The 19,645-nt window shown below is 43.4% G+C and overlaps 1 protein-coding gene across 4 annotated transcripts in view; it reads right to left on the bottom strand.

The window, feature by feature from the left end:
- Positions 1-10,129: 10,129 nt before the first annotated feature.
- Positions 10,130-19,645, bottom strand: part of SLC44A5 (solute carrier family 44 member 5) — a 74,572-nt gene continuing 65,056 nt past the window's right edge. For all 4 annotated transcript variants that reach the window (XM_062003466.1, XM_062003464.1, XM_062003465.1 and 1 more), the window contains 8 exons: positions 19,103-19,365; positions 17,965-18,059; positions 17,486-17,589; positions 16,147-16,220; positions 14,493-14,563; positions 13,043-13,131; positions 12,335-12,419; positions 10,130-10,326 (listed from right to left, as the gene is read on the bottom strand). In XM_062003466.1, the coding sequence (XP_061859450.1) occupies positions 10,214-10,326; positions 12,335-12,419; positions 13,043-13,131; positions 14,493-14,563; positions 16,147-16,220; positions 17,486-17,589; positions 17,965-18,059; positions 19,103-19,365 (894 nt within the window). In that variant the 3' untranslated portion in view covers positions 10,130-10,213. The remainder of the gene's footprint in view (positions 10,327-12,334; positions 12,420-13,042; positions 13,132-14,492; positions 14,564-16,146; positions 16,221-17,485; positions 17,590-17,964; positions 18,060-19,102; positions 19,366-19,645) is intronic.

Below are 19,645 nucleotides of genomic sequence, written 5' to 3'. Positions count from 1 at the left end.
GTCACTAATATTGCAATGCTTTAAAGAGAGCCTGCATTTTAAACCAAAATGGAGTTCAGTACTTTACCTGACCTGTATCACACTGCTGCTGAAAGGAGGGAAATTCAGTGAAATGCCTGAAAGTCTCCTGTGTTACACTGTTAGTGTGCTGACACTTAGTTGTGAGATCTGCTTTGCTACCCTGATTTGATGGACAAAGTCTAGCGCATACCATCAATTCCCAGACCAGTTTCCTTCCTGCACACCTAAACTTGCATCAGAGGAAATGGTACCTTTGAAGGGAAGGGGTATGTGTGTCTGTGAACCTTTTTATTTTCTCTCCCACCTCTGAGGTTGGGTGTCCCCTCTGAAATTTCTTATGTGTCCCATTGAATGTGGAAATGACAGTATTCTCCTTGCCACCATGGAAACATGTTGGCTTCTGAGAGCATCACTTCAATGGCAAGCCCTTAATTACTCAGGCATTCCATGAATTATATGTTGCCACTGTTTCAACTGCTCCTCTCACATGTTTGAGCTAAGTTGAAGGGCACAAGCAATCTATTTGCACCAGTAGTTTGTCTAGGCTCATATCCTGCCACATTTTTTTTTCACACAACACTCTAAGGACAGGGGCTGTTGTGAACTTGACTGCCCTTACATTGTACTCTAACATATGTGACTTACTAGTGAAATACTCTATTTGACGTGTCCTTTTTCAGTACCTGAGCTAGTTCCATGTGTCTGCATGACACAAAACTGCATGTGCAGCAATACACAGACTTGGCTTCAGTGCACGTGTTGGGTCTGAGCTGCAAGTAGGACAACCTTGCTGCCCAAGTTTACCAGTTAAATGCCAATTAATGCTAATTTAGGTGTTAACTTAGCAAATTAAAATGCTATTCAATTGTCTTGTTTTAAAATGCAACTTACATCAAGTCTCTTTTTAAATAAAGTAATTATTCACTCTAATTGGAAGCACTAATGGCTTCAGGTTGCCAGAAACAAAGTAAGTCTAAGCTTATTTATGAAACACCCTCTTCAGTTCCAAAGTTAGTGCAGGATTAAAGTAAATGCAATTTTCCCATTTCCCCGTGAAAATGGGAAGCAAGAGAAGTCATCTTTTGCTATGGTGAATGTTTGAGCAGCCCTTTGTACGTGTGTCAGGGACACACAATGTTGAAAACAGGATGCTGCCAGCAGAGGAGCTGGACTTGTGAGTTTTCGTTTAAGAGTGCCAGGCTTGTGCCACTGTCTGACTTGATCTGTCTGCAGCAGGTGTTGGGCTGTGCAGGGCTGACAGAGCATGTGGACAATGGAAGGCAGTTTACGTCTGCTGCTCTGCACTGAAGCTGCTTTGAGTGCTTATGCTGTTGTGCCCTGGCTTGCATTTGTGACTTTGCCACTGAGCTGTTCTAACACTAGAGTTGTCCTTACTGCTTCTTGCACTTTCCAGATTGTTGTTGCTGCCCAGGCATGTGAGTATATTTAGCCTGCAAGACACTTTATGGATTCTTCTGCATAACTATTACATTGTTTGCAAGCCTACAAGGTAGGATTATCATATGGCACTTGCTAACAGTGAAATCCAAAGTGGAACTAATGATGCAAAACATATTTTGCACCAAGAGGTTCTCAAAGGACAAAATATCACTTTAACTTCCTAAGTTGTGACACAAAAGTACTATGAGAGACTGGCTGTCGCTTTCTACTCCTTTTCCCCTTCCATCCCTGGCCTGCCTAACCGATGCAAGTTGGGGCTGGCTTGCACTCTACTGTGTTTTGAAACAAGTAACTATACTACAAAGGAAAACTAAACATTTATTATAGTCAACCTGCTATAGGAGGAGGCAGAAATACAAGTGAAAAATGTCCTCCTGCTGCAAAGTTCAGAGAATCTCTAAAGGAGGCCTGCTTATTGTTAGAAGTTGATAGTCCTTCTGTATGCAGAGTGAAGAAACAGTCTCTTGCTGCAGCACCTTCTAAATCTTTTAGAAATATTTCAAATTGTGCAATTAAAAGGATTCCAGAAGTACTGGACTCCAGATGTACTGAAATTCTGCTCACTGGCAGTATAGGTTTGTGTTCATATAAAGATATTCTTTAGTCTGCTTGTCACCCCAAGGCACACACAGGGAAATAGCTACTGCTGGTGAGGATGTCTGACTAAGCTGTTTGTAAGTGACAGCAGACATTTTTACAGGCTCCATAGGAAATCTGTCGCTTTCTCAGGAACAATAGGAAACCCCCAGTCTTCTCCCTGCCAAACAAATCCGATTTATCAAGTTTTTCATACCAAGTAATACTTTCTAAATGCCTGGTTGTTTCCACACTGTTGTCTGTGTCCTCCTTGGAGCACAAGACTCAGTTTTAGCCAGGCCCTTTCTGATGCTTGGGCGGGAAGATCAGGGAGTGTGAGTTGCTCATTGCTGTGTGTTCTGGGATGATGCCTGTCTCCTGTTCACCGTTCCCCATAGATCATTCCACCCTAGGTAAGCAGCTTCTATTTTACCACACTGAATTTCACCCCACTTCTTTCTTATTTCTCAGCTTTCAAAATCATTTGGAACTCTAGTTCTGAGCTCCTCAATTCTGATCTCTTGTGCTGTCAAAAATCCACCAAGAACCTCGTTATTGTGGCACCCAGGTCATTAACTAAAATACTGACTAGAATGTGGTCCCTTGCTAATTCAGTTTTTCAAAGAGGAGAACTGTTTACACGACCTGCTTTCCAGCTTTTCTGTCTGAGGTTATTTCCCTGTCTTGCTGTGTCAGATGGAGACGTAGAACTGCTTGACCACCCACACAGTGTTACTCTTGCTCAGACGAAGCCAAGCTGATTAGAGAGTTTCATTGCTTGTATCGTTGTTATTGCTGGTGTGGCAAAGTAGCTCTGCCAGCCCTGGCTAAGGAATTACTTGATTCCATACTGCTGATTTCACCCATGTCTTTCATCATTACAGTAACATACATATAACAAACATTCAGCTACTCCATAGGTGCTCCCTAGACAACTACTTGGAAAAAAATGTGTTGCTGCTAATTAGATTTTAATGCCTGCTAATTAGATTTGAACACCTGCTAGTTCCACAGTTAAAAGTCAAGCAGCCAGCTTTGTCACACAAGTCACTAACAACATGACAACCAATCTTTTTCAGAAAATGGAAACGATTTATCACAGGTTTAAATGAAGAGGTGAAAAAAGCCTGAACTGGTTTGGTTCATTTCTGAATCCACAGCTTAGCTGCGTGTGTGCAAGTCCCCAGAATAGAGACAAAGATGGCACAAGATTAATAATGAGAGAAACACAAACTGCCTCTAAGTTGTCAATAAACTGATTTACGCTGAAGTACGTGTTTGTGCATTTTAACTCCACTATTTACTTTTTAGAATAAAATTAGTAGCTCCTGAAAACACCCAGATCTGTTAACTCTCTCCCCCACATGCTCTTGGGTAGAACACGAGAGAACGAGATCCTGTAGCGGGTATCTACTGCACTACTACACACTTCTGTCCACAGTAACGGAATGTAATTGTGGCATTGATTTTAGAGAGTGAGTGACCTTATGTAGCTCCCCTGGCTTCAAGCAGAGTTGTTTTTCCTTTCAATTGTGAGAGGATATATTTTCAGTTACAGGTAAGGTTTTAACTAGTGCTTACCCTGCGTGGCCTGGCCTTGGACATGCCAGATGCCAAACAGCTCGGGGAACATGGGTATTCCTCTGAAGCTCACTTTTATGGGTCATCTTCCACTGTTTAGTTTGGACTGAAACTGCCCACATCCAGACCTTCCAGGCTGGGCCATTCTCTCTTGTCAGAACTGTATTTTCTCAGCAGCTTCTGCTGCTCACAGCCACTGACTCACACTATGGCTGACTGGGCAACACAAATCCACCAGCTTTTCTGTCAAAACAACTGGCGCATTTAACCTGCTCAAAGAAGTCATATCCTACAGCATAAGCACAACACAGTGCTCACTTCCCTCTAAATGATCATCTGCTGCAACTCTGAATCCAAAGCATCCTGTGAGCCTGGATGCATCTCTCTGCATCTGTTCAGCCACTGAATCTCAAACACACCGTTTCCACGGAAGGTGGTTCCCTCTCGCTGCAGGTGTCGCTCTGCTGGACCAGAGCAATGCCCAGTTGGCCTCAGCTGTCAGCATCGTAGCTTCTTGTGTTAATTCCAAATCTTTATGTCCAAATCTCACTGCGGTGCTTGCTGAGTGCCAGGAGCATCCTCAAAGCTTCCTCATACATGGAAGGACTTACAGTGCATATCTTAACTGCGAGCCTGAGCTCATAAGGTCTCAAACAGATTCAGCCACCCCCACCACGTTTGTAACCACACTGCTCAAAGAATTTGAATGAAACAATTAACCAACAACCCTCATACCTTTGTCAGTTCAGCTGAGCGTCTCCCTCCGTCCCGGGCTGGTGGCGCGCGGCCTCCCCACGCCGCAGCGCTTCGGTTCCATCGCAATATAGGGCTGGGACAAAGGCCGGACTCGATGATTTTAAAGGACTGCTGAGGGACGGGACCCGCTGAGAGGCAGGACCAGACCTGCTGAGGGACGGGACTGTTGAGGGATGAGACCGCTGAGGGATGGGATGGGACTCACTGAGGGACAGGACAGGATCCACTGACAGATGGGGCAGGACCCGCTGAGGGATGGGACCACTGAGGGACAGGATGGGACCCATTGAGGGATGGGACCACTGAGAGACAGGATGGGACCCATTGAGGGATGGGACCGCTGAGGGACAGGATGGGACCCATTGAGGGATGGGACCGCTGAAGGACAGGATGGGACCCATTGAGGGATGGGACCGCTGAGGGACAGGATGGGACCCATTGAGGGATGGGACCGCTGAGGGACAGGATGGGACCCATTGAGGGATGGGACCGCTGAAGGACAGGATGGGACCCATTGAGGGACAGGACTGGATCCGCTGAGGGACGGGACCACTGACAGATGGAACTGGAGCTGTTGAGGAACAAGATCGCTGAGGGATGGAACAGGACTCGCCGAGGGTCAGGACCGCTGCGGGACAGGACGGGACTTGCTGAAGGACAGGACAGGACCGCTGAGGGACAGGACAGGACCGCTGAAGGACGGGACAGGACGGGACCGCTGAGGGACGAAACAGGACCTGCTGAGGGATGGGACAGGATGGGACCTGCTGAGGGATGGGACAGGACGGGACCCGCCTCGCGCCGCCCCGTTGTGCCCCGTCCCCGCGCGCGCCGCGGAGCACAAACCAGTCGCTTTATATCGAAATCTTTATTAGACAATCCCCAAGAGCTGTAAAACAGTGAAGTAACAACAGAGTTAAATATTAAACACTTCTGTTATCAAAGGTATTCAGACAATACGCCCCTATTTCTGCATAGCAGAAGCGAACACGTTTTAGAGCTCAAACTGTCGTGCTCGTGTTAATTTGGTTTTGGCAAGATAAGAGTACAACCTTAATAATCACAGGAACGAGACAGTAACCTCCCTTCCATGTCTTAAAGAGCCTTTTGCGTGATTTTACAACTCGTTATTTGCAACAAATACAAGTGGACTTTCTGTAGCATAGAGTTAACAGACAAATGAAATATTAGTAGCACTACTGTTACCTAAACATGAAGAAACAGGTACCTCTCTAATTGGATTACAGCCCAGTACAAATTACGTGTTACCTCAAAAATCACCTGTATAAAAAGTTAAAAAATTTAGAATAATTTATAAAACACTTTCAGAATAGCAAATTATTAAGTCTTGAAATGGAGAGTTTTTGCTATGAGACACACACAGATGCATTACAGTAATATATGATGTGTTTGCTCACTTTGTCCTTGTCTTAAGCATCGGGAGCCCGCTTCTCCTGCAGTTAGACAGGCACAACACGTCATCACTGTAACGGACAGCAGGACAGGCCCTACTCAGGAGTTCACTGTACCATAAATTAAAGCTATGAAAAAACCTACTGCTAAAAATGGAGCAGTCTTGCATTGCTTTTATTCCATTACTTGCAACACCACAATCATCACGTTTTCTCCCAGACCACACATCTACTTTCACGATCTGACAACAGCAAATGGGGCAACGGCGCATGCTGCATCATGCACACCTCCCCACAACGCATTTTATATCAGTTAATGTGAAATAAAGAGAGTAATGATTTTTTCCTATCTAGTCTCTTCTGGTCTGTGGTCTACATGAGGTGAATAAACTTCAGACTACGAGTCAGGTGCAGCTGCGGCCAGTAAGGCACTTTGTCAGAGGACAGAGCTGTCCAGGCTGAGCGACTGGCCGCAGGGAGACATTCCACGTTACAGAGCACAGTCAGTCTGTTCTTCATCATCACATCTCTGATCACTCATTTGCAGAAGAATAAGTACTGACTGTCCCAGAATCAGCTTGACATGCTCACCAAGATCTTTTTCCCGTTCTACAGCAGAACATGCAACAGTAAAGTATTTCATACTCTTCAAAACAGATTTTATAAGACTGCTGAGCATCCTTGTAACACCCAGGAAGCAACTGCTGAATGCTACTTGGGGAAAAAGCCCTCAGCATAAGAAAAGATCCCGTCTTTCTTGTGGTTTTGCTTTGTTTCTGGAGTCACTTTTTTCTTTTTCTTAGGTTTTTTTTTTCCCTTTTTCTTTTCTTTTTACAAAATTTGAAGGCTTAACATTAAAACTTTGGTATAAAAGATGCAAATGAAAGCCATCCATTAATATGTCACAGGGAGACACAATGAACCCAACCAGAAATAAACCAAACACAATTGCACGGACACGATAGCGGGTGTTTTCTACTGTCTCTTGGTTTCTACATTCTGCTTGTCAGAGATCCTCAAAAGTGTTCTGTCTATTCTGCCCAGCCCCCTGGCCTTTCCAGCCGTGTCCTGCAAGAGCAGGTACGTGCAAGGGCTGGGTAGGACCGTGGCCTCCTGAGGCCTCGCACACGCAGCGCAAGGGGCGCTCACCGGGCTCCCTCTGCCGCCGCGCCGCGGGCACCGACATCCCCCAGCCTGCAGGCACCTGTGCCATGGGACTGGCCTGTGCCTCACGGCACGGGGGCACTTTGTCACCAGCTCTGCTGGACTCAGGACCAAAGCATGTATGACGTATTTTACCATGTTACAGACAGCCACATGTTCCATTCGCTGAAGTGAAGAATGGAATTTACCAAACCAAGCACAAAGTAAACGTCCAAATCCATAAACATCACTACTGGTACCGCCTCTGTGGCATCAGTCTGCAGATTCTGGCCCACAAAATGAGTTAGGAGCCACTGTAACAAGTCAGTCTTAAATTAGTTTAAGTGATTATTTCCCAAGTAAATACTTGCACTAATTTCTACTTTAATAGCAACTTATTTTTAAAAAGCCAATTTCACATGAAATCACTAGAATTGATTGATTCAGTTGACTGGTTACAAAATCTGCAGGGTATTGCTTTGTGTTTTCACAGTTCTCATTAAGAAAATGGCTTTTAAATTTTCTCCTCAGAAGTGATGGCCACTTACATTCTAAGTACTTTCACAAAATAGTGAGTGGAGCAAATTTATACATATATATTTTAACTGTATATAAATAATAATACCATTTAAAACTTTCATTTTTAGAAACTCTTTTAGTAAATGCATAGGTTTGTTACAAAAGTCTTCTAATCAAATAACTGTATACTATTTCTATTCTGTTTTATTCCTAGTAAACTCTATGGTTACATTCATATGATAAAAAAAGCAGGCTGCATTCAGAAATATGCTTTTCCAGTTGAGCTCCCAGTAAGACACTCAAGACCAGTAGAAATATAGATTACTTAATGCAGTTTCTTTAGCTGCAAACTAGTCACATAGTAGTATTAAAATAAAATCCAAACAAAGCCAAAAGCTTTAGTACATGGAGAGTAACCAGACCAGCAGCTTTTTTAATCACAGAATGGTGACACATACCCCAGAAAGTTACTGACCTAATTCTCACGGGAGATGAGAATAACAGGGGGTTGTATATTTAATTCCATGCACATCACAAGAAAGTCATGATGATGATGAAAAACTTCATCAGCTAGGAGCCTGATTTCTGATGAAGGTAGGCTTCTCAGTCCTATCTGCAATTCAGGTTTACTCTAGGGTACCTCAAGAGGGGTTATCAAATCCAAAGGTGCCCACAACAGTCGGTGGTGGTTGAACCTGTGTGCCTTTCTGCCATGCTATCTGAGTCCTAAACTGAAACACTTCTTTCTGCTTCAGGGGAAAGGGCTACAGTGCCACTGGATCACAGAGAATGTGCATGAGCATCCTGTCTTGTTGGAGCAGTGGGAACAGGCTGCCCAGGGAGGGCTGTGGAGGCTCCTTCCTTGGAGGTCTTCAAGACCCACCTGGACACGTTCCTGTGTGACCTGATCTAGGTGACCCTGCTTCTGCAGGGGGACTGGACTGGATGATCTCTAAAGGTCCCTTCCAACCCCTACCATTCTGTGATTCTAAGATTTCGAGAGACTGCCATGCCCACAACTCCAGGTGGGTGGGCAGGAATGCCCTGTGCAACAAAATGACCCCAGACCTGTGGTGTGAAGGACAGTATTTCTGCTTTTGTGGTGATTACAATCATCACAAGCTGGAGCTATGACTTAGAGAGCAAAATCACTTTGGCATGTGAATTGTCAGTAAATTTTCCCCAGAAACCTGCACTCAAATAATCTGGAAAATAATTTACCTCTCTCTTTGTGACATCAACAGGCTCCTAGGGCTGAAGTGTAGCTGACCTGGCAGAGGTGTGGCCCAGGCCACTTCTGGGAAGCAGACAGTCATGGAACACCTCATTTGGTACGGTGCAATCCATGAGAACTAGAGGCAGGCCCCAGTGTGGTTGGGCCCTTGGGCATCCATGAGACTAATAAAATCTTTTCAGCTCAGCTCATGGCAGTAACTGACTTGAAAAGTACTCCCATGTAAGACCTTTTGTGTGAGCAGAGCTGTTACTAACTCAGCAGCAGTTCTACTAGTACAGGAGGGCTATAAAACCGAACAGAATGTTAATTTTTTCCTACCAATAGATTTTGTACCAATGACTGGGTAAATTTAATAACCAAAAAGCAAACTAAATACTTTGGAGCATCTTTCAATAGCTGAATAATTCATCCTGTATCATGAGGAGGTTTTAATCCAATGTCTTAATCCCTCACTGTGTGAGCCACTGAGGGCCTGGAGACCCACAGAGAGAGCACATCGGGCCCTTGGCACCCACATGGTCGTTGTGATGTCTTGATCAGAAGCCCTCCTGAGCTAGGCAGAGGCAATGGAATTCTTTGTGCACACGTACAGCCAAGAGTTTCTTACAGTGAAAGACTGTGTTTGGTCATCCTTTCAGTGAAGCTCAACCTCCTCATAACAGAGAACACAACTGGAGACTCATTAGGTATGGGGGGATATTAGATATGAGCGCATCTCTCTCAGACATCAGCTAAAACTGATACATTCAACATCTTGTACTAGATGAAACCTCAAATCACTTTAAGCGTAGTGAGACCTCCTCTCAGTGATAACATCTTTTAAGCACAACTCACAGAAAACTCCACTTGAAGCAGCATTACCAACAGCCTTCTCTGATTGCCTTCTTTGGGACGTGCAGCCTACCGTCACTTCTTAAAAGACGCCGTTGTGGATGTGATTAAAATATCACTACGTTTCTCAGTGTAGGGAAACATTAATGCATGTACAGTCACAGTTTAAATAGCTGTGAGCCAGCTTGTACAAAAAATACAATCATAGCACCATATTTACAAGTTTAGTACCATCTCCTGGTTAACTAGAGAGTCTCCAACTATCTTTTATGGCTAATTAGGTTATATGTTAGTGCTTTCCAAAAATTGCCTGAATTTCTTTTACAAATATACACTTATAAAAAGAAACATTATCAAAACTGCCGTCATCTAAGGCAGCACTTTGTGTTACAAAAGTTATTAAAATGTCGTTATAGACTTAAAAAAGCTCCGCATTTACATTTTCCTTTTCATAGGCACTCTATAAACTAAACCGTGGCCTTGCTTTCACAGCTGCCAGTTTAACCATTTAAACTAGTTAAATGTTACCAACGTTGCCCATTTTTAAAGATATAAGCAAAAGGAAAAAAAGAACCACCCATTAACCAGAAGCATCATTTACAGTTTTTACTTTTGCCTACTTTATACATGTTTTGCTGAAAAGTGACACTGTCTTCATGTTGAGGCTGAATGTAAGTTATCCCACTGCCTTCTTAGGGCTTAGCTCCTTCTTCCCTAGAATTCGGTGAAGGCTAGCTGACATGAAGTAGGGTTTTGCTGTAGATCCATCATTTCTTTCCAGGTCTTCACCTGAATTTACATAGCAAAAGCACCCAAAAGAGCAGACATCAGTACAACCAGACACACACATACACAAACAGAGAATTGGGGAAAGGAGAGAGCAAAGGACTCAACATTAAAAAACAAAAAGAAAGCAACTCCAGGCAATCCAGCTGCAGTGTTGAGTGCATGAAGGACACCATAAAATTTCTGTTTCCTCAAACCAGAAGAGTTTTTGCACAAAGCAGAGACACAAACATCTAGGCATTTTAAAATGACAGCAATAGATGTATTTCTTAACTTCCAGTGCTTTTGTTTGACAGGACAGGTGGAAATTTTCAGAAACACTCATGCCTCCACTGGAGACTGGCACCTTGGCTACTACTTGCTAGAAAACTTGTCCCAGAGAGAGCTGTGGATTTATGCACCTTTTAAAACCTAATCCTTTCTCGCTGCCGTGTTTATCACTGCCTTTGGTTTCCCTTTCAGTGAAGCTCAACCTCTGTTGTCTATTATGAACGGAAGCATGGGAAGCAAAACAGCATATGAACTTAATGAGGCAGATGTATGACTTCTTTCCTACAGAAGGCCACGACTAAATCATGTCTCTGGGTTCAGCACAGAGTTTATGCCCTGCAGTAGTCACAGACCAGCGAACAACTTCACATGGACAGGCAACCTGGAGGGACTGTGCAGTAAGACACAGGCATAGCAACTGCAGCCCTCCAGAGGCAGGCAACTCTACCTGCAAAGCCCAGAAGGGAGCGCTAGTTGCTAAGAAATGGCCAAGGAGGTTAGAGGAAGCAAATCTTCCTGTATCTCCATGGCAATATATACCATGTGTCTTTGGAATGAATTACAAAGAAAATCTGTTCATTTTTGAGTGCACGAACAAACTTGATCGATTTCCATTTAATTCTAAATAATATCATTTATTTATGGGAGTATTTTACGTGCTGTGTCTGCCAGTGACCACGTTCCCTTAGAAACAAAGCCTGTAACTGAGGCAGAGGATGAGGCTTTCAACTAGACACCAATTTTCAGTTTTCTGACTGATTTTATTCTTGTGGTTATTTGGCACCCCAGCATTTCCAGAATCAGTACAAACTCATTAGTTTCTGGGGAAGTGGAGCTAAGAAGGTGAATGTTTCAAGGAAAGAAAAATATTGCACTATTGTAAGAGGAGAATCAATATTATCACCTTCATCTTGACTCAGTGATCCACTGTGCACATGACAGATCAAGCCTGTAACTATGTCAGTGTTCTCAGTATTATCAAATCATTCACCAACTGCAAGATGAGGTGCTTAGGGACATGGTTTCGGGGTGGGCTTGGCCTTGTTACATTGGACTCCATGATTTTCAAAGTCTTTTCAACTTGAACCTACCAGAATGACTTTTATGATAGAAAAACTATATCTTTATTTCTTTAATTCAGTAAATCTAGCAAATGTATTCTCTTCTTACAATCATGTCCTACAGACTTCTTTTGTGATTTTAGTATTCTCTGACTGGACACACTGGGCAGCAGTCTCTTTGAGAGTGCTCAGGATGGCTTGCCATTTGGGGCACCAAAGGATAGAGAGGTTTTTAAATGGTATTTTATGCAAATCTGAAGGTAATTCAGCATAATACTTTGTTCAGGGCTATTAAGTTGAAAACAAAGGACTACCTATATACCAAAGAAGAACTTTGTTATTAACAAGAGGTTTGAGCATATCATTGCTGTACATTGTGCTTTTTAAATAAGAAAGCCCCCAGAAACAAACTGTTAATGAAAGTTGAGGAACACCTGAAAAACAAAAGCCAGGTATCCCCTTGAGCCATATAACCACCTTCCATTACTTATTACATTTTAATACTAAAACATTGCTGCACTGAAGAATGCATCAAGGTGCCAGTCTGAAAAGCAGAGGCAGTTTGTTTTTCACACAGCTTGCTAACATGCCATCAGCATTCTGTAAAGAACAGGTAAGATGATTTTCTACTCCTCTTCCCATGGTGTGCAGATATTAGGGAAAGGAAACACGGTACTTACAGAAGCAGAGGAAAAGCGTGTCAACACACATTGCATAGACGCTGAAGAACCCGTGTGCAACTAGGTAGGAGCCGATAATGACTGTCTACAAAAACAAGGCACAATAAAACCCCACATTTAGTTTGGCAACCATGCAGCAGAGTTAATACAAATCAGAAGCCTAGTCTGTTAAGCCAATTTTGGAAGGATTTAATGGCAGCTCTGTAACACTATCAAAGGTCCCTACTGCTGTGGAAAGGGATCAGGGGTTCAAGATACTGTATCCCAATGTGCAGTAACTGCTGTTTCAACTCTCAAAGTCAATACATGTCAAGAATACCCTTAACTCCTTCAGGATTGTTCTAAACACCCACTCATCCTGAAGATGTTCCAGAGTCTAGAGGGAGTACTGCAGGAGAGAGAGATGCATCAAAGTCCAGTCCCTTCCACTAGAAGCCATGCTGCCGTCAGTGCCTCACCATGAGCTTTTGTGGTCTGGGAAGTCTGAGCAAAGCAGATGGGAAACCTAATTTTTCTGAAGGTGCAGAGTCAATGCAGTGCAAGTTTTGCCCCAGGGATCCAGAGAACTAGAGTGTAGCAGATCAGTCCTCACTGCAGAGGATGGTAGGCCACTGAGAGCATGACAACAGGAGCTGTTATGAGACCATGCCCTGAGCAATCTCAGCACCTCAAGCTGCCCCAAATGTTCAGATTTGATGGTGTTCTTACCAGTAATGGTACCCAGTAGTAATTTAAAGTTGGTGCCTCCTGTGCAAAGACTGGTATTCTCTGTGTGAAGAAAAAGAATGCAAGAACACCTGCAAGAAGCACAGAAGATTAGCGGTTCCTCTGCTAATTCTGATCTCTTAAAGAACGGATGAGACAAATCAAACAAACACCAGATCAAAGGCTGGTTTAAATAAATTCCTCAATACTAATTATCTGCTGAACCAGTTTCGTGATAGAAGAGATATGTAAATGATCAATTACCATGAAGATATTCATGGGTCTAGAAAGATATGAATGAATTGTTTTGCTTCATCATTCTACTGGATTTAATATCAAAGTAAATCAATAGTGATAAACAGGACAATGACATGGAATAATAAAAGACCATTGGCTGAATCTTTTCTAAAACAAAAAAGAGTAGGAAAAATTGTGCTGCTTTAAATTTTTTTGCTTGAAGAAACATTTGACTATTTCAGATTAAGTGGAGAAATGGCAGTGACAGTGATAAGCATGACGAGAAGTTTAGAACAGATCAATGCATCTGCGACAGAAATCGCCCAAAGAATTTATTCCTGAAGAGGGTTAAGGCATATTGAATTAATTTCAGTATTTCACAGCTTACATCTCAGACAACACTTCAAATCAAATTTGCTACCTGAGTTTGAAACTCATCCTACAGTAATGACAAAGTATTTTAGATCTCTTCGAGATAGTGATTTTAAAGTTTCGATTAAAATGTAACTCATGAGTTATCTTTTAAAGTATCCAGAATAAAAACCGTGGTTCTTTGTAAAATGGTTTGAGATTGCTGTGACAATTCAGTAAGGGGACACTGTCAACCTGAATGTCTGGAAGTGCTTCATTTAAAAAAAACACTTTTCCACCACAGGAAAATATGAATATATTTTGATATTTACTCAAAACTAAGAAAACCCTGTGAGGATATTAGTGATACTCTATTTCTTTTACTATAGCTTATAGACATAATGGCCTTGAATACAGCAGAGCTTCAAACCCATCTTCTGCAGACCTGTACTGCCTCCTCTTGTATGTATCCTGCTTCCTACTGGGTGACTCTCTCTCTTAATTTTGTCCAACTTTTATGAAAGAAAAATTGACTGTAGCTGACTTATTGGTCGTGAATTTGGTTTGATGCAGTTATGACACTTTGGCTGCACAAGTGCTTTCACCCACAACACATGCAAGAACAGTAAAATAATTAGGGAAAAGATGCTGTCAACATGACACCAGGGTTGGGGGGAGGGAAGGGAAAAAGAGGGAAAGGCATACTTGATTTCAATCTAGCAAATCCTAGTAGGACGGGAACAACTTCCAAATAGTCAGACCCATGAGGAACTCCAGGTACTAACTAAGATATATGAATATGTAAGGCATGCTTGTAGCACCAGACAATAGAACATATCATTTGGAAAAAAAACAGTCGGCTTACCTACACCACCAGCCACGAGAATTTTCCCCAGGAATAAAAGAAAGTCTGTGACTTTGTCCAGAACTGCAACCCTGTTCAGCAAAGGACAAACAACACATTATCATCACAAACCAGATATTTGTATTCCTTCTCCTTAGATCTATGGCAAATTGACAAAACACGGCCATGAAGCTGTTTTCTGCTGGTTTCACAGCCTGACAATACAATCACACAGAAACACAACACTGACATGGGTTTGTTACAGCCTAATCCCACGAGGCAAAAAAGCCCTGAGCCTCTGGTTCAGTTAGGCCTTTACACAGTAATACTGCTACGACACTTGAAGACTGTTTATTGGTCTTTCTGGTCAAAGAAAATCAAACCACACCATCACAAAATTCAGATATGAATCTGGAGATTTAGGTCTTTCTGTGTTTCATTTTCACAGACAGCAGACCAAAGCTCAAGAAATACACACGCAGCAGGTGATGAGCACCTCGGTCCTGTATATCCACAAATCTCCCCTCAGGGAGGCACTATTACAATCAACTGTGTGCTTATTAAGAGTAATCACAATGAAACTGATGGATTATATCAACCTTCCACAGGTTACTGTGCTCGACAGACTGCTGATACACACGGAGCGTTACAAGCCAGGGTCACGTTGGAGGGCAGAAACAGTATTTGGCTGAGCCACCGGAGGGGAAAGCAGTGTGTCTTCCAAGTGCAATGGCAGGAAATGCTAACATTTCCCAGGGCTGGCAGATGGCCCTCACATTTACCCTCAGCAAGTTCCCTGCTGGCACCAAACTGGGAGCACTGGCTGATTCCCCAGAGGCTGTGCTGCCATTCAACAGGATCTCAACCGGCTGGAGAATTGGCAGAGAGGAACCTCCTGAGGTTCAACAAGGACAAGGGCAGAGTCCTGCATCTGGGAAGGAACAACCCCATGCACAAGGACCGGCTGGGGGTGAGCTGCTGCAGAGCAGCTCTGCAGAGAGAGACCTGGGAGTCCTGATTGATAATAAGCTAAATATGAGCCAGCAATGTGCCCTCGTGGCCAAGAAGCCAATGGCAGCCTGGGGGCATCAAGAGTGTGGCCAGTAGGTCCAAGGAGGTTCTCCCTCTCTACTCTGCCCTGGTGAGGCCTCATCTGGAGTCCTGTGTCCAGTTCTGGGCTCCTCAGCTCAAGAGGGACAGGGAACTGCTGGAGAGAGGCCAGCACAGGGCCACCAAGATGATCAGGGGACTGGAGCATCTTTCATATGAGGAAAGGCTGCGGGACCTGGGGCTGTTTAGTCTGGAGAAGAGGAGGCTGAGGGGGGATCTTATTAACATTCATAAATATCTAAAGGGTGGGTGTTAGGAGGTTGGGATATCCCTCTTTTCTATAGTAGCCAGCAACAGGACAAGGGGTGATGGGATGAAGCTGGAACACAAAAAGTTCCCACTTAAACATAAGAACAAACTGTTTCACCATGAGGGTGAGGGAGCAGTGGAACAGGCTGCCCAGAGGAGTTGTGGAGTCTCCTTCCTTGGAGGTCTTCAAGACCCACCTGGACACGTTCCTGTGTGACCTGATCCAGGTGACCCTGCTTCTACAGGGGGGTTGGACTGGATGATCTCTAAAGGTCCCTTCCAACCCCCACCATTCTATGATTCTATGGCCTCTTACCTCACCACATTCCGCATGAGCAGATAGAACGCGTCCTTTGCCGAGGTGCAGAAGTTTTTACCATATATTGCAATCTGCAAAATAACAGTAGCTGTTAAGCAAGTTAAAAAAATAGAGGACCTCCTTGTACGCCAGAATCGTACCATGTGTAATGCAGTTCTCCCTAATATATCACCTTGGAACTCAGATGAACATAAAGCCCTTTCCTCAGTGACCTGCTACCTCTCAATGCTTCCCACCAGGCTGGCACAGCGTATTATCCACCTTGCCTTTCAAAGGACCTGATGATGAGCATGCCATCCTTTGTGATCTTGTGGGCAGTAGACTCACGACTTAGTTTGCCAAGCAGAGCAAATAAGGTACTTGCTGAGGAATTCTTCTCGCTTTGCTAGTTACATACACTGGATTTACAGTCAGGGGAAGGGAACAGACACTTGCAGAGCAGAAGCGAGTCGGTCCCTGTAGGTATCTCCTTTGACCTGACACTGCTCTCTCTTAAGACGAAATCAGCAATACCACCACCAAAGTCAGTGGGTTTACATCAACATAAAGTAAAACAGCAAAAGTTATTCAGGAAAAAAAGCATTTCCTCCTCCTGGAACTGTGTCCACAGTGGTAAGATATACTAGAACAGCTCTTTGTGCAGTCAGTTTACCAGCTGTAGACAAGATAGCAAAAACAGAACACCGCCTCTTCAAGGTGGCATTAATTCGAAACACCACTTGCACGGGTTATAATGGACCTCCTTTGAGACAAATCCATGACTGTACCATGCAATCACTGACATTTCTTCAAGTCAGAACATCCTAGATTGAAATGTGTGTGTGTTTAGTTTGGGGAAAATCTGGATATTGTCTTCTGGAATCTAAGAAAGTTTACTTCAGAGAAATATCACTGCTGCTGCTAGAAGAACTTGTGGTTTAAACTTCCAAGAGAAATTACAGATACCACATGCCTTCTGATCTCTCTATTCAAATGCTGCCTCCAAAATGAAGTGTCATCAGCATGCAATGTGAAAGAAGCTAATACCCCTGTTTAAATCAGGATTTCAACTACTGAATCAGAGGGAGAGTTAACCAGCTATGCCATTCCTTCGTTTGTGCTTTATGGGGTGAGATAGGTGTACGAGAACAGGCATAAAAAGAGGCTGAATTTAGAAGAACAAAATGTTAAAAATCTTACTTTTTCACGACAGGACCACATGCATCTCCTGAACACTCCCACAAACAGCATTATTTATTAAGCAGATTCTAGTACTGCTGGTTGTTGACCAACTAGTAGCGGTTAGGGTATTTTAGTGTCCCAGAGAGGGGAGACCACATGCAGAGACAGCACATACCATGATGTAGGCATTTCTGTTTATAAATTTTAAGAATTTTTCCAAACACCAGAAACAGCATTTGAGGCAGCAGAGTAGAAATCTAGTGAAGGAGTTCTGTGTACCTGACAAAAAAGAAGAGAGCACATCATATGTAGAATTCATCAACAGCCTTCAGAACATAAAAAGCTACTCAGGGGAAAATTGTGACAAAAGCAGAAACATTACTTCTTTTCTTCTAGGTATGGACTTCCCTTCTAACCAAATTTAGCTCACTAGCTTTCATTTAGGTCCACATCCTGCATGAACTGTGCATTGCTCCCAAGGATATAGACTTGAGTAAATCTTTACAAATTCACTGGCTTCAAATGGAACTACAACAGCTAAAAATAATGAAGAATTAATCCCTTTCCATTGCTGAAAAAAAACATCTTGAGAAAGCAATGAATTAATTTACCAAAGGAGGTCTTGATAACCTAGAGCAGATTCGTAAACCTCACCTTTCAGTTTGTGATCCAAGTATTCCAGTATTATTCTAATAAGCTGGACAATTGCAAGAATTAAGGCTCCAAATGCCAGTGAACCTGTGTGGTATCTAAAACAAAATAAATGACACATATTGTACATGTACATATTGCATGTGTACGTGTGTGTATATATATAACTAAAGCTGGAACTGGAGGAAGGTCCCTTAGTGGGAATTACATACACTAATGGACCTTCATCCTGATCTGCCCGAGACAGGAATATAATGAAGTCACTGGTGCTGTTAGTGTTTGTGTGAGTGCTGTGTTTGACTGTCTGTTTTCAATCTGTGTGGCCAACACCACATGCACATGTTGTATACATGCGTTTGGCTGCATGGACTACTGGGAATACATGGCCATGCTCCATCCCAGGGCACAGAACTGCAGCAGCCTTCCCACTATGGGGGTACAGGATTGAGCCTACCCCTAACAGAGCTACATTTTCCCAATTGTGCTGGTTTTGGATGGGACAGAGTTAATCTTCATGGTAGTTTGCAGCGTGCTATGTTTTGGATTTGTGCTGAAAACACTGTTGCTAACACACCAAAGTTGTAGCTACTGCAGAGCAGTGGCAAGGCCTTTTCTTCTCATTCCATCCCATCAGCGAGCAGCTGGGGGTGCACATGGAGCAGGAAGGGGACAGAGCTGGGACAGCCAACCCCAACTGACCCCAGGGACATCCCACACCATATGGTGCCGTGCTCAGGAGGAACAGCTGGGGGAAGGAGGAGGAAGAGGGAGACTGCTATGCAGGATGAAGGCCTGCTGTCCTGGGGATGGCTGAACACCTGCCTGCTGATGGGAAGCAGTGGATGAATTCCTTGTTTAGCTTTGCTCACACACAGCTTTGCTTTGCCTGTTCAATTGTCTTTATCTCAGACCACAGGTTTTCCCACTTTTACCCTTTCAATTTTCTCCCCTGTCCTGCTGTGGTGGAGTGAGCAAGTGGCTGCTCAGAGCTTGTCTGCCTACTGAGATTAAATGACAATGCTGACTAATCATTTTCATTTAATATTCTAAATCTGGCTTCCCTAGATGTAAAAAGAGCACTTGTTGGATACATGACTTGTTGGATATGTGACAAGGCTCACGTCCGGCTCCATGGTCTTACCGTATTGCTCGTCCAAATGAAGAGAAGAGTGGCCACAGTGGAATATCAGCTGGTTTTCGAGAGGCCCAGTAGTAAGAGGCAAAGGCACCAGCAAGGGTACACTGACCCAGTGCAATTGCAAAGTTCACCAGCCAGAGAAAGACAAAGGCATTGGCTAACTGGAAAATGAAGATGTACTTATGGTACAAGCCTTCTCCTCCATAAAAAGCAAAAGTACACTGAGCACCTGGACACAATTTAGTCACGTTGGTTGTGTTAAAAGTCTGCATAGAAAGAAAAACAAACAGCACAATGATAAGCAATGAGTTCTGTGAACACAGTCTCTGAAGTTGAGTAGCCTAACAGAAACAACACCATTCTGTTTCATGTTTCTTTTGCTCATTCAACACTATACTGCAATCCTACATAAGCACAGTTAAGAGTTTATATTAATATCTTATGCAGGTGTTTATACAGTTACCAAACAGGGCTGCTCACCACATCCCTGAAATCTGTATAAATGGAATCAGAATTTCAGAAATCTACTTTTAAGATACATCAACA

This window comes from Colius striatus, chromosome 10, assembly GCF_028858725.1.
Source record: "Colius striatus isolate bColStr4 chromosome 10, bColStr4.1.hap1, whole genome shotgun sequence".
Taxonomy (NCBI): domain Eukaryota; kingdom Metazoa; phylum Chordata; class Aves; order Coliiformes; family Coliidae; genus Colius; species Colius striatus.
This window is presented reverse-complemented; position numbering and strand designations above follow the sequence as displayed.